This window comes from Tyto alba, unplaced genomic scaffold, assembly GCF_018691265.1.
Source record: "Tyto alba isolate M040663 unplaced genomic scaffold, T.alba_DEE_v4.0 Super-Scaffold_9, whole genome shotgun sequence".
Taxonomy (NCBI): Eukaryota; Metazoa; Chordata; class Aves; order Strigiformes; family Tytonidae; genus Tyto; species Tyto alba.
This window is the reverse complement of record NW_024881330.1, coordinates 14,581,253-14,599,029: the sequence shown is the minus strand read 5'-3', so window position 1 is coordinate 14,599,029 and position 17,777 is coordinate 14,581,253. Positions and strand designations below refer to the sequence as shown.

Sequence of the window (17,777 nt, the reverse complement as noted above, 5' to 3'; positions counted from 1 at the left end):
TGGCAATTACATGATAGTCAAAACTAAGTTCTGTTCGGGGTTTTTTCTGATTGTAATAAAGCAGAGATTTTCTCTCACCGATTTCTCACCAATTTCAATTTTAGATATTGTCTAGATAACAGGAGAGCCTTAGAGAGAGATGTGGGATATGCTGAACTTCAAACTCGCCTTATTCGCTATGAAACTCAGACTACTTGCACCAAAGAGTGCTGCCCTGTCCCGGCTGGCTTGAGCCCTCTCCCATCTCCCGCAGTCTTGTCAGAGCCTGGAAGCGTCCCTGATGGAGAGTCTTTGCAAAGTGAATTCAAAACAGAGGCATCAAGGCTAAAACGCAGATCAAAAGACCTGGATTGCTTTTATCCCCAGAAAAGGTAATGCACTGAATAAAATAAATCTTTACCACGAAATATTTCAGTAGTCTCTTGTGAAATGCATCTCTTCTTTAATCTCAAAATGTTTTCAGTGAAGCTATCTAGACAAATGTTCTAGCTGTTTAATCCTCTTCTGTAGGTTTGTTGTTTTGGTTTGGTTTTTTTTTTCTCAAGTGTGACCTCTCACTGATATCATTAGGTTAATCAAAACCATGCAGCACAGGCACCTTTTATTTAAGAGATTTGGGGTTGTTTCTTTCAAACTCTCAAGTTCCTTTGAAAAGATGACAGATAGCCTCATCTAGAACCAAAATTGTCAGTGCTGTTGCAGTACAAATAAACAACTAAAGGTTTAGAAAGCCAAGCACTGTACAAACAGAATATTTGAATTCCTAATCCAAAAGACAGCTGGTGTAAGATGACCTACCAAAATTCAAACTTAATGTCAGCCTTGTTTATTAAAGTATTTTCTGGAATTCTAGTTTTTAAGATTTCCCTTTGTGCCTTGTCCTCACTCTGAAGATGCAAACTCTTTGCGTCAATAAATAATAGCTGCTATGTAACAATACTCCTGAATTCACTTTTTACTGTAATACTTCACTTCTTCCTTCTTTCCGGTTTGGTACCCTTTGCAATCTGATCACAGTAAGCCTTTAACAGAGGTATGGTTCTAGGAACATCCGTATCTTTTGCAGCTTACTGAATAGTTAGAAAGATTATGCGACGGTACTCAGCCTTCCATAAATGGGAATTTTGGAATTACTAACACTCTTACAATTGAAGAATCAAGCATTACACTGTTCCACTAGAATTGTAATGCCTAACTTCCCATAATTAAAAATGAGTTGTGATATTCCTGTAGGGCCAAAAGAAATTAGATAGTTTCAAGAAGTGTAGTCTTATCCTGAGACTGGAGGCCAGCAAATTCTGCTCTTCCTAGCCATCTAGATGAAGGGTCCATATGCAAAACTATCCCTTCTTTCAAAGAGTTTCTCAGTTATCTCCTTCTTCAGTTCGTTCTAGACTTTTTTAATAGAGGTGCAATGGGTCTACATATCAGAGACCAAATCAGTCAGTAAAGTGTTCTTCTACAGAAGATGTTACATAATCGAATCCTGTCTGCTGTTTTCAGATGCTGTTTGCATGAATGTACAGTACTTAACACTCTTAGCAGCAGCCTCTACAGCAGAAACAAAGACACCAAAGAGTCAGTACAAAATCTAAAAGTTCTTTTTATCTTTCTTTTCTTTCCCCGCCCAGGCTAACCAAATCTGAGGGTACAGATTCCCTCCTCTCTCAGGCAAGCGGAAGTAGTGGGAGTCGCTGTGCAGTTGCTGTAACGAGGAAGCGCTCGGAAAGATCAGTTTCTTTAGCTTCAATGCCATTGAAAAAACCTGGTCAACCCCACAAAGTAACCACTAAGGTTGGCTCAGCAAGTTGCGTAAGTGCAACTGAATCTGAGGCTTCAAAGCCAGCTAAGGAATCGAGATCCCAGAAGCATACAAGGGTAAAGGTCCACGTTGTTTGCTTAGTGAAAAACTCTTCTTTTTTCTGTGTGACTTGATTTTTTAAGATTTTTTAACTAAACATCAACTGTCTTCATCTCTATCTGTTATTATTAAATTTCATTTTGTTCACTGGTGTGAAGGCACTGCAGAGAGTGCTACAGAAGTGAGGAATTAAAAAGTATGTAAGGAATATTATATCGTGCCCAGGGAATTAAGGCTGAGAGAGATAACAGATAGGTAAAAAAAAGGTAGGAATGGATGTCAATGAATAGGAGTTATGAAATGTCAAAAATTAATATAAAAACTAAAGGCATCAAAGAAATATCTGTGCTGGGTCAAAGCCATTTGGAAAACCAGACTATTCTGAGAAAAAAAAAAAGATATTCCAATGGTTATACACATCCCTTAATTGAGATAACATTTAAATACTTTGTTGCCATAATGTTTAATTAATAGCTGTATATATTAGGAATGCCACTTTTAAAGTAGAGTGCATAAAACTGTTTCTTGCTTGGTGACACTAATTTTAAATGAATCCCACGGTGCTAGAGAGGACACTGCATGAATGGTGATGTCATACAGGCAAAGGCAAGTAGGGATGACCCAAGTAAGTATAAAATAGTGTGACTCATTCAGACCTCCAGTAAAGTTTAAACATCTCTGATATAGAGAACGTCAGAGTAAATTTTCCAATCTGACTGTAGTGTCTGATTTTTTTTTTTAATTATTTTTTAATATAGATGTGTCAAACAGGGAATATCAATATAAAGAAAACATATATATATGCATAGTATTTTGGAGAAGAGAAAATTCAAGGCATTATGAATTTTTTTCTGTCTTCCAAGCCCCATATTCACTGATCTTTTAGATTGCTTTGACTTGTAAGCATTTCCTTAATTTTTGAGATGAGGGAAATGGAAATAGATTGTTAAATAACTGCGCAAATTTAGTCAGTGGGCTGATGGCATTTTGCCAGTGGATTAAATACAGAGGCAAGATCAAAATAGATGAGCTGTTCTATTTTATTTTTCCTTCCCTTGAAAAATTTTTTGTGCCGATAATTGGGATGAACTTTTGAGTGTCTTTCTATTGTTTCTAAGATGCTAAAGGAGGTGGTTGCTACAACTCTTCAAACCCATGGAATTGCAGAGGATCACATGTGCTTTGCATCGTGCAGCCAGCGTCTTTTTGAGATATCAAAGTTTTACTTAAAGGTGAGTAGAACACGTGCTCTTACAGTTGTTTGTTCTTAGTTAAGTGAATCCATTCCTGAATAAAACTTGAAATGGACTGTGAGATATTCAGACGTGATTAAGCTAATATTTCCTAGTGGTGTGTTAGTAGAGTGTGTGGATAAACCTTTGGACTTGTGAAATGCAGAAGCTAGCTTTACAGTATATTTTGGTGGTTGTTTATTTGATTTTAGACCTTATAAAGCAGTAGTCTTTTATGTGAGATAACGTGTTAAAGCAGTAGTCTGTTAGGTAAGGTCATGCTTAAGACTATATTTCTTCCTTAGCTTTTGTAGGTGTCTCCCAGCCCTAGCTGTGACAGCTCAGCTTCTCCCTTGTTCTAAGGCTATTGGCTCAAGAGAAAGCTTGCACAGCTGACGCAGAAACCCTAGTTCTCTGACATGCTCACAGAAGTCCTTGTAAATGCATTGTAAATGTGCACAACTATCTAACACACGCTGACTTGGCAGCACCCTGTACAATTGCATCAGTCTCAATTTTAGGAGGAGATGAGAATTCTTCCCACAATACCTGGGAAACTGAGGGTCAATGCTTGAGCCCATGTTACTTAGTCTGGGTGCAAAATCGAGTTAAATTACAGTACGGGGTGTTTAAAAGCTATTGCTCACAAGCCAAGCTGCTGTTTCTGTTCTTTTGCATGTGTTTAGCCTACCACTGTTTGTGAACTAACTCAGTTTAGTCAACTTCAGTAAAGGTGATTTAAGCTAAATGAAGTTGCAATCGAAGAGGGCTGAACGCTTACACAGACAATTAGAACATCTTGCTGATGAGCACCAACTTCTTAAATAATTACAACACAGTTGCACAGTCCTTCTGTAAGCACTCCCCAAATCTCCCTGAAAGATGCCCTGAAGAAAGATCTTCTAATCCAAAATCGGAAAGAGCTGTGTGTAGGGATGAGTGAGTAGGGCAAATCAGATGTGTTCATGGCTCCCTTCCAAGTAGAAGAGCAAAAAAAAAAAAAGAGTGCTGCAGTGATCCTGTCCTTCAGCGAGCTGATCTAGAGAAAGGTGTAGCAGGATTTTGTTCTCCTGATTTGTCTTGCAGCCCCGGTCTGTAGGAGTCATTTGAATCCTTTTTTGTGCTGTGTGCTTCAGAAGCACGATATCATAAGTATCATTTTCCTTTAGAGACAAGTAGAAAATGAATTTTCTTTTTTTTTTTTCTCTTTAGACAACGTTATGTGCTTGTTTTGTTTAAGAGAGTGGATTAGGTTGGTCTAATTGGACAGCAAAACAGACAAGCCATTCTAGGTTTTCCGTGTTCCACTGATTTTCTTCCTTCACATCCTTTTTACTGTTCTTTGCCAGAGCTCTGTATTGCAATCTAGGTACACAGCTGATTTCCATGTTTATATAAAAATAAGATTTCAATGAAGACTGTAATATTTTTGAATATCATTTAAGGAAAAATAAGAAATCTGGTACTGTGTGGAAGGTTAGGAAAAGTGTGACTCAATCATGTGCTTGCATACTAGGTTTGGAGTGCTGTAGGGAAAGCTGCAACACTTTGGAATAGATTTATATTAAAAAAAAAAAATCAAAAACGAAAACAAAAAAAAAACCCAAACCAAAGTCAAATTATTCTTCTGTGATTCTGAGCAAGGTGATAAAAGGGTAACATCCCCCTGGCTATTTGGACTCTTATAATCCAAATTAGAGTGAACAGATGAGTTTGCTAATTTCTATGACTGTGTTTCATGTTTAGGATCTTAAAACTTCTAGAGGACTTCTTGATGAAATGAAGAAAACAGCAAATAACAATGCTAAACAGGTAAGACCATTTGCTAATTTGTTCCTCTAACTAGCCAAGGCTAAATGTAGCTGTGACAGTTTAGGTGTAGGATGGTTTATTCCACAGCTTTAAGAGATGAAGAGATGCATTCCGCTGACTGTTGGTCTTATTTCACTCCCCGATTTCACAAAAACTTTCTTTCAATCAGTAGTCCCATGGCAAAATTTCCAGTTGCATATATTCAGGTGTTAGATGGTATTCTAGTGACAGCTGCCAATGTGATGCACCACAGTGAGAAATGGAAATTAAGGCAATAAATGTTTCCACAACACTGGGAAAAAAAAAGGAGAGATGAGATTTTTCTTCATTTGAGAGAAGCCTGGATCATTAGGGAATTCTTCTTGTGTTGAAGGAAATAATATTTCTTTTCAAAGGTTAGGAAGCAGTAAAAGGATCTACAAGGGGAAATCAATTTCTTAAAAGAAGCAATGAATATTAGTAATTTTAAGTGTGGGAATAACTGTAAGCACAAGGGATATCAGATGAACTTATTTGTGTGTAACGTGGGACTTATGTGAACAGTAACACACAGCAAATGACAGGAGTAAATAGTCCTGTCCTCCAGAAATTAGGTAACTGATTTAAATTCTGAAAAACATGAAGTGACTCCATGTTTTTTTGTTTCTTTTTTTTTAAAAAAAATAAACCACTAAGAAGTATTGTGTGTATTTACAGTACAGTTTTCAAAATCATAAATTAAATGGAAGGATTTGGACTGCGGTAGTTAAATAAGAAAACCCGGACTCTGAAGGAAAACTGCTAGATCCCCACAGAGTTTATTCTGTGAGAGCAGTGTTTGTGGTGTTCTGTACCATGTTCCCTTGTGAATTGCTTCCTAGAGCATAAGGTTTCAAAAATTACACGGGCTGTGACGCTTGGCGGTGAATGGGGATATTGTGCCGGCACACTGTTTCTCACCACCATCTTTGTCTGGGGGGCCAGTTGGTGTCTTTGTGTACGTTTGCTGTTGGGGATCTCTTAAGCGGGCCACCTCTTCCTGTATTAGAGATTACTTTGAAACTACCTTATAAAAAATATAGTTGCCCAGGACTAGAGTGGTCTGACCAACTATCCTGTTTGGGAAATAGCAGTGATAATGGTGGCAGATACAGCAGTGCACAGATTATTCTTTATCCTTTCTTTTACAGCTTTAGGAATTTTTGTGCTGGAAGCTCTAGCTGTTTAGCCCCGGGTGTGCACCTTGTTGCTAGTACATGGAGAAACTGGGGTGAAGGAGCTCAATTCAGGGGATCTAAAAATGTTTTTTTCTAAAGACAAGGCATTCTGTTAAATACAGTTCTTGGGTAACATTGTATCATCTGAGTTTATTAACAGCTCTCCTGGATTACTTTTAAATCCTGTTCCCTAAACCCCACACAGGTGATGATAAAGACTGTGATGCGGAAAGAATTGATAAAGTGTATGAGGTGTTCTTAAGTTGCTTTCAAGAACTGGAGTTATTTAAATGGCTTGTTTTCTCATTTATTTTCCCAGGTGATTGAATGGGTTTTGGAGAAGACTGGCAAGTAGAGGTACTGAATGGATGTTATTCACACCTTCCTAGAAACTGTGGACAGAGCACTTCTGATTGATTGTAAGAAAGGCATTATACTACCCGACATGCACAAAGGTATCTACAGACCAGAAGGACTTTGGTCAGTGTAATTATATAGACACAATTCTCAAGCACAGTAACATAGTTTGAAACTTTTTATACTGAAAGTTTTAATTCTTTAAAAAAATTCAAGTGTAAGAAGGATTTATTTTATATGCATATTTATTATGTTTCATTGTTAAAAGTAATATAGCTTGACGTGGTTTGATAAAGCTATGTATGTTTTTCAACCCGTATGTTTGGGTTTTATGCGAATAAAAAACCCACCAGATTTAATTTTAATAACAAAACTACTTGTGTTACCTTTTTGTGTGAAGACCTCTATTCTATTTACTACTTGCCGTTGTATAAACAGCTGCTTACAGCGTCAACAGCTTATAGAATAATTAAGAACAGTTCCTATTCTGCAAGTGAAAGCAAACATAATTAGAATTTGAGTCAAAATTATCTCTCTGTTGTAGTATAAGAAAAAAATAAAAAGCATGTCTTTTGAAACTTGATGCAAGGTCCCATTAAAGAAAGGATCGACGTTTTACAAGCTGAATTTCTGTTATAATTTAATGTGTAGTCTTTGTAACACTCCTTAGAAACAATGCGTAACAGAGTTCTGAGTTTCTTTTCATGGGGGCGGAGAAAATCAAACTGATAGCAGTAATGGTGCTGGTGAGAGCTGTGAAACAGCTGGCATGCTATGATGGAAGGGAAATAATAATTTCTGACTGAGTTGCAAGCACAGAAGAATACCTGGCTTGTGTATTTTTATATTACTAGTGTAATTATTCAGGTTAGTATTATGTTCGGGTGAGGAGTTCCTACCAAAACAAATATATTTTACAGGTTTCAGTGTAAGGATTTCCTATTCTTCATATAAACCAACATAGAGATGCAGTGTTATTGTTTGCTATATTCTCCTGGTAGGGAAATGGATTAAGCAATAATAATATAAAGAAAATGTAATATTATGAAAAAGTCATTTAACTAAACCATGTGGAGGTTAGACTTCATACTGTGAAATCTACTCATTCTCTGAAGAGCCTTTGTGGTTTTGTGACATTTATTCTTTGCTTAATTCTGTTTTTTGTAAAGCCAAGGCCTAAGGAGGTTTTTCGTGTCTACAGGATCTTGCATTTAACTCTTCTGCTCCTTTGTTCCAGTGAGTATTATTCTCCTGAACTCTGCAAGACCTTTTCTATGCGGGTGTGTTCTCCTGAGCTGCAATCTGAGGGGCAGTGGGGAAGCTACGTAGCTGTTCACTGAGACAAGGGGCTCCAGTGAGTCCAGTGCACATCTTAGCCCAGGGCAAACACAACTGCTTTGGAGCAGGACTGCATTTGTCTGCAAAATGCCACACACTCATAGTGCCCAGGCTAGTAACTTAAAGGGTTCTACTGATTTGGTGAAATAGAAACACAATGAAGGTAGATAATTAAAGAATTACTTAATAAGTGCGTGCACGAAATTGCTCCAATGTATTGATTCCTGTGTACAGCTCAAATTTCTTTGCATTCGTGACAGAAATTGTTTCTTCATGATTGTATGAATACTAGTAGAGCCAAACACTTTAAATTACATAAACACTTATAATGTGCTAAATGCTTTGCCGATAAAACAATAAATCAATCAAGATGTTATCTTCCTTAACATCCATTATTGAATAAAGAAAGTAAAAATCTACTTCCAAATAGAGAGAGAAAAGCCTTAATTTATAATCTTATCTCTTCAGCCTGGATGCTGACACGCTATTGTCCAAATACCAAAGCAAGCCACTGTAAGCTGAATTTCCTACTTAAATTTGGGGGAGTTTATATACTTGTAATTACAAAAAAAAAAAATTGTAGTTAACAAATTATGCATAACTTGATAAGCAAAAGTACAGAAGCTACATTTTGTAAAATAATTGCGGCTTGCTGCCATGAGCAAAGAAAATCCTCCTCCAGAAATTAATTAATAATCTTTAACTGTCTTCCTTAATGAAAAACCATCTGCACGTAACTGTAGAAGGGCTTCTATAAAAAGGTGGGGTTTTAAATTGTTTTGGTTTTTTTATTATTTTCTCATTCCTCCTTTACCTCTCTATGGTATCCATAGCAAGTCCATGCTAACTATCTTACTTCATGAGCAAATAGAACCCAATGGTTATTGTTTTAATTAATTCTGTAGGCTCAAAGGCTGGGCTGAAATAATCAGCAGGAAAGCAGTTAGGGAAACATAAGCATTTTGATGTACTGTTTGTTTGCGTGATTCCCAGTGCTGAACTAATACAGTGCTGCCCATGTCTCATTTGCATTTTGTTATTATGTTGGGGTTTTCTTTTTAGGAAGCATGATTGCTGGTTTATTATCATGGCTTAATGGCACTGTGCACCGTTTGAGCTGTGATAACTGTCCTTGTGTGTGCTCTTAACCTACAAATACCATGCAAAATAATTTGACCTGGTCTACTGTAGCAGCACTAAAGGAAATTATCCTACATCTGTTGTAGTTCAAAAACCCCACACTAAGGGTTCCCATAGCTCAGCTAACATGTTGTAACTTATGCGATACAGAATGTAACGTCACTCTTTGCCTCAACCTTCAAATTATTTTCTTTTTTTGTGGCTGGTGAACCCAAATTGCAGTCTGCCCTACGCATACTATACTGTAGAAGGCTCGGGCGTTCGCTTTCTTTTTTTTGCAAGTCAGAGGGTATAAGTCTTATTCACCAATATACATTTTATGGTCTACCCACAATCCATGTTATGCCCTTGTACAAGATTGGGGTAAGACAACACTGGTGTGGTTGCAGTTATTTGGTGAGATGATTATTCTAGTATTACAGAAATTGCATGGAGAATATCACTGGGCTGCAGTGCAATTTAACTTGTCTACAAATGTTTTTCCAAATTCACAAACTCTCCAGTTCTCCCTCAGGAGTTGTATTCTAATGCATCCCATTACTTAAACGAGCACAGAAATTCTGACGAAGAAAACAAAGTGAAAACCTAATTCTATGTGGAAAAAGTAGCTAACATGTTCACAAGAGGTTGTTTTCTGTGTTACTTAAATATTTAGCATTTTTCCCTTCGTGCTTTTAAACAAAACTTTTGCCCTGGCTAATCTAGGGATTCACTTCTATCAAGCAGGCTGAGTTTCGCAAAATTTTGATAGTATATGACTAATATCTGCTCCTCAAAATCAAAGTCAGCACTGAATTCAGAAGTGTCCAGTTTAGATACAATTCCCAATTGCTTTATATTAATAGTATATACAGTAATACGTGTGTGTATACATATAGTAATATACACACTATCATTATAGTATATATTATATATATATTTAGTAAATAGCCCCAGTAAACAGCTCGTTATAAACTTGCCGGTTTGACTCTTACAAAAAAGAACGTAAATTTACAAATTGATGATGGTATAACAATCTGGAGCACATCATCTGTTTAGGCTCTGATTCTGCTTCCACTTCCAATTCTCTTTTAAACACGAGTAAGAAGACATTGAGAGGTCTTGCAGATGGAAATCAGATCAACCTCTACTTCAAATCGGCTGCGCTTCCGCATGTGAAGAGCTGGGTGGGGTGTGCTCCCATGTCCCGTGTGGGCAGAAGGAATACTTACCTTCCACACGAAGAGAAAACACTTATTTTGTTACTTGGAAAAGACCAAATCTAATGCTGGTCATGGTAATGATTTCCTTGGTAGTGCATAAAGGGTTATGTTCTGATTTATAAAGTACCTTAAGAGAGATGCTATTTCCACTTAAAGAGCAAAACTCTTAGGAAACACCAGTATGCTTCCCTGAACACCATCAGATCAGCTTTATTTTCTTTTATTTTTTTTAACAAACACCTTATATCACATTTTTCCAGTAACATATATATATGTTCCAATGTGTCCAAATCTTTCTAACAGTGAAGCTGCTATACAGACTTTCTGATCAGACCGTTCAATTTACAGTCAGTATTTTGTGAAAAGAATGAAACTCTAGAATGCCCCTTTTTTCGGATTTCCACGAGGCTGGTCTGCCATACCTTGGGTCAGACTGAAAGAACAGACCGCCCTTAGCTTTTCTATTTGGGCCACTACGTTAAGAATTAAAGTAGGAGGGGAGAAAACCATCTTTTTTACTCTAACTTTGCAAGAACTAAGCAAGGCACATGTTGGCCTCGCTCCTTGAATGCAGAAGCTTGAGCAGAAGTTTCTGTTCTGGTTTTTTATGACTTCTGTAAGTGCCCAGTTAAACGTAAGCAAGAGAGAAATCACTGTAACTTCCGCAGGTGAGCCTGCACAACCTTGCCCAGAACATCCCTTTGCCCTTTCAGTAAGTGCCAGCAGCAAAAAAAATGCTGCATAGTTATGCTTTCAGCCTGGCATCACCAGCGCCGCTATCACAGGAACACTGAGCTCACTTGATAGAAAGCGCCGACGTGCCACTGACAGTGCATTAATACTTTGTAAAAATTTTATTTTAAAAGCCATTCCGTCAGTATGATGAATAGTTCTCCCAATTAACTGAATTTGTAACAGAATGACTGAGGTTTAAAATGCATTTTTCCCCACCACAAAACCAAAGGAGGGTCTTCCAAACAGCTTGTCTGGGTACAAAGTAAGCTCGCCTCACAAAAATCCAATAAATGACTTTATTAAATATATTTTTTTCCTCTAAAATATAAATATTCACTATATTCTTATAAATGTGGAGTAGGTCCATATTTCATTTGTCTATCCCATCCAAATATGAATCAGTCCAAAATCTGAAAGTGAAGAAATAGCTTCTGTAATTATCATTATTTTTTCTATAAATATATATAATATGAATTTTCTTTGCAAACCGTTTAGTTATTCACTTATACTTCATATAGTACTGAGCACCTTAGATTACATATTGTGTCATTTAATTGTTGGTACTAATATAGGAATTTTTAATATTTACAATGCACATACATGTTAAGTATAACATTCCAGTGATTTGTAAGTGTTAAAGGAATAAGGAAATAGTGCAGTATAGTTTACATATGTATTTAACCTACCCCACAGTATGCAAGTTTTCACTTTAACCTCTGGAACTTTTATAGGAGCCTGCGTCCAGGTTTTTACGTTATACTTTGGAACAGTGATAAAAGTGTCCTGAATCACTTTTTAGAAACTTCACACAACGGTTTACGTGACGATGTGATGTGAGTTCATACTCAAAGACCCAGTCCCCCAGCGTACCGACTGCCCTCAGCTTCTCAGAAGAGGTTCTCCTAGAAGCTCCAAGCCAAAGGAGACCCAAGTAACTGCCACAGAACGTTACGTGAACGGCAGCGCTCACGACATGAGAAATGTCCATTTGGAAATGGTTGGCAAGGTATCTAACCTGCTATCTCCTACCTTGTGAATTTACACGAGGAATTCATTTTTAAGTGCAAGTACCATGACAGGAAAAACAAAGTTCACAGCTAGGTGAATCCTCTCCCAGGCTTGCTTTTGACTGGTGGGAGGTGCCAGGAGTGGGGCTGCTCTTCCAAATGGCAATTTAGCTATTGTTCTTCAATAAACATTTTCAGTATTTGTGATTTCAGCCCATCATCTTAATTTTTTAATTAGTTTCAATATCTATGGAAACTGCCACAAACTAATTCTGTGAATAAGCAGCACGATTTACACTTACCAGTCAAGACTTAGCTTAAAACAATGTGGAACTCAACTGTGTTTTTACTTTTCCTCTTTGCCAGCTAAGTCACATTAAGTTGAAACATGTGCTTTCTCAAGAATAAAAGAAGCATTGTAGTATGACGAGCAAACTTCTACAAACTTCCAATTTATTATCCCTGTACAGTTCCTGTCCTTCAAAGTGTGACTATTTTTTTTTTTTTTTTTTAGGGCAAAACTCTAAAAGCAAACACAAATCCACCCCTATATGAAGGAGTTCTGTTTACAAAGTAAGGGCACCATAAATGCCATCTGTGTTCTGCTTCCTTCTGTTCCCACCCAGCCACATTAAACCAGTGTAGTAGTTCCAGGTGCAAGCTGTGTGTATGATCTCTGACGACGACGGTCAGCGTTCCTGCCTGCGGCCTGCTTAGTGCCCACTGCAACTGCTGGCAAGGCCAAAACTCAGTGGTCCGAGTGTTTTGACTTAAAACAGTCAGCTGCGGTGCAAACCAGGAACTAGGAAGTTATGGGTGCAGAGGTGAACATCTTACATTTCACCAAGAAGGAATAAATCTGGACTTGCCAAGTCCTGCTCGTAGGAGCAGTTCCTTCCATATTAAGGCTTTTCTGGCAGTGCAGCTTGTGTTCCTTCCCCAGTGCATTTCCTCACTCGTGGAGCTGCTTGAATAACTTCTGATCTAATCTAGAAAACTCAAAAAAAAAAAAAAAAAAAAAAAAATCAAGTCTTCCTCCTTCCTCACATTTGTTCTTCTACCAAGACCACACAACCAGCCTCAGCGGAGCTGAGGGGGTGACACAGTTGGGGTAAGAAGGACATGAAGCTCAGCCCAGCTTTCTGCTGGAAAACTGCTGTGGAAGCACGCTGGCAGAAGCTTAGGTCACACTTCAGTGTGGATTCAGGTAACGTGAGGATGCTCCTGCCTCCACCCCCCTGACAGCTGGCTCCCAGTGCATGGCTCTAGCTAGTCTCGCTTTGGGTCCATCACCAGGAACGGACGCAAGATGTCTTATCATTTAATCCGAAAGTGCCCCTTGGCAGGGACTCTCCAGCTGTTTGCTGACCACAGCTGTATTGCTTTAGAGCATCCTACTCAAAGGTGCGCATCTGCACGCTCTGCTGCTTATTCAAGCAACAGGTTCTGATAGCGCCCCAAAAGAAAAATCTGCTGGAAGTGGCACACAGGTTAGGACAGAAAAAAATATTTTACTTTTGGATGGTGGGACAATCTTGCCTGGAGAACTTCTACTCAAACAGCACTGAGTTTGCATCACAACCAATACCCACTCTTGTCTGCTTAGCCCTTTACTTACTCGATATAAACAAGTACATTGAAATAGGCACAATTTATGATTCTGAAACATTTACACGTATGGTACTACACGCTTTTACTGTCTGATACGGGATTTTAAAACCCCATTATTTACAGTGAAATCCACCGTTTTCCTTGTCATGCCACCTCTTTAGTCGATGAAAATGAAACCTCAGCCTTGGAAGACTGCAGAAATGAGCAAGGCCCAGTACTGAAGCCCAAGCTGGTGAATGCTGCTAGCTGGCACAGGTTGCTGATGTCGACTGTACTTCAGATTGTGGTCACTCTGTCTTTCTTTGAAGAAACAGATGTATCCCACTTAGGCCACCAAGCCAAGTCTTGTAATCTTTGCTGATAGGAAGGAATGAATGATGAACACAATTGGTTTTGGGCAGGAATGAAGGTCCAGTTGCTGAAAGTACAGAAAGAAATCAAGTTGAGAATTATTAGAATAGGTTACAGTTCAACTCATCCCTTCTGGAGTACTTGATTAACTGCTGCTTGTTATTTTCAACAGCCTTCTATCAATAACAACCTTTTATTACAAAATAGTGTCTTTTCTTTGCATACAGCTGCAAATATTTAGTTTACTAAAAGTAAATAATAAGCATCTCGAGAGCTGGTGCCTCTGGGCTTGCATCCACCTTGGTAAACAGCAGAAAATTGAGTCAGATGCTGCAAGATGTTTTCCAAGAGCTTCAGCCCCTCCATCTTTTCGGGCTGTTTCTGACCAGGGATGGTGATGGGGCTGCTGTCCAGTACCCAAGCACATCCACTGCTGCTCACAGCTGAGGCCAGGACACCGCACCTTCAGCTGATGCTGCACGGTTGTTCCTCTGTTCACACAGCCAGCAGTGACACTGAACTGAGACTTTTTTTCTGATCGTCACTGTCCAGATGATCTCGCCACATGCTTGCTAAGCGTGACAGAGTTGTCAGTGTGGACAGCACGTTCAACAGTAGGTTCACATCAAAACAAACCAGACATGCCTTTCCACCAGTCACACATCAACTTTACTGAGAGCAAGTAAATTCCCTTCTGAAAGCCTGGCAACAAGTGGTTTGCAGGGTATATGTTATCAAAGGTGATGTGAAGAATTAAGCACCCAACGTGCTCGGGAGCTGCTGAAAACATTTGACAGGAAACACCATGTTTAGATGCATAATTTATGGTATCTAAACTGCTCATAGGAATGAGCACCTTGTTTTTAGGCACTGTGACTGCTAACTTAGAGGCCTAAGCAGACAGTTTGAGCAACATCTGGTGTTGTCAGTTTTTTTCAGCAACTAGATGTTCAAAAATGTCTAAACCATAGCTTGTCATAACATAAAGTCCCTATGTGTATGCTGGAATTAAGAATATCTCATTCTTAAATTCTTCCACCCGCAGTCATTTGAAAAATGAAATGGATACATACAAAAATTATAACATCTGGCTATTTAGATATTGATATTATTTGTTCTTAAATGTAAGAAATCTTTCATCCCTCTTGACATGGTTTTACCATTTTGTCTCTCTTTTTAGTTTATCTCCTTCTAAAACCAGATCGTCATGCTGTACTAGAAAGCACTGTGCCCAAATACTGGTACTAGAACCCGGTACTGACCAGCTGCTAATAGAATAGAACAGAGAAGAATATTTCAGTTGGAAGGGACCTGTAACAATCATCTAGTCCAACTTCCATTAATGCTTCTCTAACCCCACAGCATGAAGGACCACCAAAGAGATGGTAACATGCATCTCTGCTAAACGCAGTACTTACAATTTCTCCATCCTTTCCTCCGAAGTCTAAATAAAGCATCCTTATCCCATCATCTGAGGACATTTTCAGTTTTTCGTAGGGATATTGTGCAATTGTCTTAGAGAAGGCACCATCTTGCGGTTCAGTTGTAAGAGAGAATCCATGTTCGTAATGGATGGTCAAACGGCACTCCTGGCTTTTATATGTGCAAGCTGAAGAAGGAAACAGGATTTAGTCTGTCACATTCTTAAAAGCAACAAATTCCATTGGCTGCAGATAGCTGCATTTTACATTCAATATCAACGCTACCTTGCAGAAATTACCCTTTCCTAAAACTGGGCTAATCATGCTCTAAGTGTAAATCTGCAGATTTGGGAAACCAACAGAAATCTTTCTGTTCAGTGCAAAGTCCAAGCAAGGTTTGTTAGTAACGGTGTAAACTGTAGCTACCAGTACTGATGGCAGTTCTTTCGGTGGTGAATTCAGCAGTGGATACTACATTCTTTATGTTGCAGCATCTATCTGCATGCTGACACAAAACCAATCTATTGAAGTTTAAAAAGGCTCAGGCTGGCATTTCCCCCTTCTAAACTTTGACAAAATCACAGCTACTTTTCTTACATCTGACAGACATAGCCAAAATCAATAAACACGATGCACAATGCACAAGAAAATTAAAAGCTGTAAAGGGTTTCCCCAAAGTATTTTGACAAAGATGAAGATGCTCCAAAGTCCTCATTAGTGTTGTGGAAATTGAAAAAGGGCCCAGATAATCGTATATAATAGCTACTGCAGCAGAAAGTCTGCATCCTCCCCTCAGCTCAGAAACAAAGGCCATGATCCAAATTAAAAAATTAAGAGTTTAGGTGTTCACATCCCCGATTCTCTTTTCCACCACCTTTCCTGCAAATAATTCTGCCACAAAGGGTCCCTGGCACTGGGATAAAAGCACTGTGATAAAAAAGGAGCTGATGTTCTCCACCTGCCTTTGGAAAGAAAAGCATCCATGTCACTGGGCTGAGGAGACGGACAGGCCCTCGAGGTGGTTTCCATGTCAGAGGCCGCCCTCATGAAATCAGAGGCGCCCTTCGTCCTGGAGCGGATTTGTGCTTTGGCTCTCGCTCTCACATTTTTAGGCTATGGGGGGAGATGATGTTCAACTTTAACAGGCCTGCCAACTGCAGGGCTAGCAGGGGAAGGACTCCCAAATCCTGGGGGCACTCAAGAGAAAGGCACAGCTTCAAAGCCCCAGAGCCAACCCAGGCTATCAGCCATCCGGCCGAGCAGGGCATCACTCCAGAGCATCTGCAGCCGATATTACTTTTATTCCAGTCGATTCTGCATGTACAGAAGTGCTGAGAAGTGACACCCTGATGTTCAGAAGGGAAATGACTAGCCGTCAAAATGTGGCTATTGGAGTGGTTTGTATTTTTTCACTCTTCTCTGGGTGAATAAATGACCAATTCATGCTTGTGACTGTGCCAGTCCTCCTCTGCCTCCTCCCTCTGCAGGAGAAACTCCTGCCAGGCTCTCAGGAGTCACCTGCATCTCAGAAAAAATGCTCTTTTCTGTGGGTTTCTGAAAAAAACCTCTGATGATCATTCCTCCGTGACATGCAGCCCTATATGGCTGACTACAGACTTGTGTCTGAAACAACATGCTGAAATCAAGATCAAAAGTCAGAGTGACAGTGATTGTGTCACTGGCCACAGTACCACACCAGATGGGACTGGCTCAGAAACCAAGGGGACAATATTTTAAACACACAGAAACCTAAATATGTATTTTTTTAAATGAATGACCTCTAGCAGAAGGAGTTTGAACTACACGCGAGTGTCACGAGGAGGTATGGAGAGGGGTGCTGCAGGTGCTACTCACATGTGGTGATTTCTGTGATGAGCTCCGCAGAATTGTGGCAGCCCTGCACTACGCTCCTCGTCCACAGTGAGAGGTCTCGGCTTGTCTCCGTCCTGAACAGATGGGTTTCAATCCCTTGCCTTGTACCGGTACGGGTTGCAAAAGACAAATCCACCCCTGACTGTGGTGAGCCTTTTCCTGGGCCAGAATGGACCAACCTGCAAAGGGGTTTGAAAATACAATGGATTGGAACGCTGACACAGCATACTGTGCCAAAATCCCTACCTGCGCACAGCTCTGCTTTATACGTTCCTAAATGCATGTGGCTGGGAGCTCAAGACCTTACATCTCCTCTGTATTTGAGCCTAAAGTGACTCCTTGTGACACTCAGAAGACTGAAGGTCCAGGAGAGCGAGTACAGAAGCAGCCAGACATGCAGGCAATGATGGGAACATCCCAAAATTTCCTAATGAGTTGCTTTGGATGAGGGACCGAGAGAAATCACCGACTGGTCTGTGGTGATGGGGTTTGGTGCACAGATACAAGCGCTCGTGCAGGTGAGGCTGCTGAACCCAACTTTCACACTCAAGCAGCATTTGCCATAAAGCTTAAACATCTGCAGACAAACTCAACAATAACTGCTGTCGGATAAAGTAGAAGTTCTGTAAAATACACAGATGC

General features: G+C 39.4%; 2 protein-coding genes across 4 annotated transcripts in view; one reads left to right on the top strand and one right to left on the bottom strand.

Moving 5' to 3' along the window:
* Nucleotides 1–7,076, top strand: part of LOC104368038 (MDM2 binding protein) — a 29,353-nt gene extending 22,277 nt beyond the window's left edge. For all 3 annotated transcript variants that reach the window (XM_042786145.1, XM_032999647.2, XM_042786146.1), the window contains 5 exons: nt 105–371; nt 1,632–1,878; nt 2,980–3,093; nt 4,840–4,905; nt 6,421–7,076. In XM_042786145.1, coding sequence (XP_042642079.1) covers nt 105–371; nt 1,632–1,878; nt 2,980–3,093; nt 4,840–4,905; nt 6,421–6,456 — 730 coding nt within the window. In that variant the 3' untranslated portion in view covers nt 6,457–7,076. The remainder of the gene's footprint in view (nt 1–104; nt 372–1,631; nt 1,879–2,979; nt 3,094–4,839; nt 4,906–6,420) is intronic.
* A 3,247-nt stretch (nt 7,077–10,323) lies between these two features.
* The window catches only part of SNTB1 (syntrophin beta 1), a 115,112-nt gene continuing 107,658 nt past the window's right edge, over nt 10,324–17,777 (bottom strand). The window contains exons 5-7 of the mRNA XM_042785977.1: nt 17,118–17,314; nt 15,261–15,451; nt 10,324–13,909 (exon numbers count right to left, since the gene is read on the bottom strand). Of these exons, the coding sequence (XP_042641911.1) occupies nt 13,817–13,909; nt 15,261–15,451; nt 17,118–17,314 (481 nt within the window). The 3' untranslated portion in view covers nt 10,324–13,816. The remainder of the gene's footprint in view (nt 13,910–15,260; nt 15,452–17,117; nt 17,315–17,777) is intronic.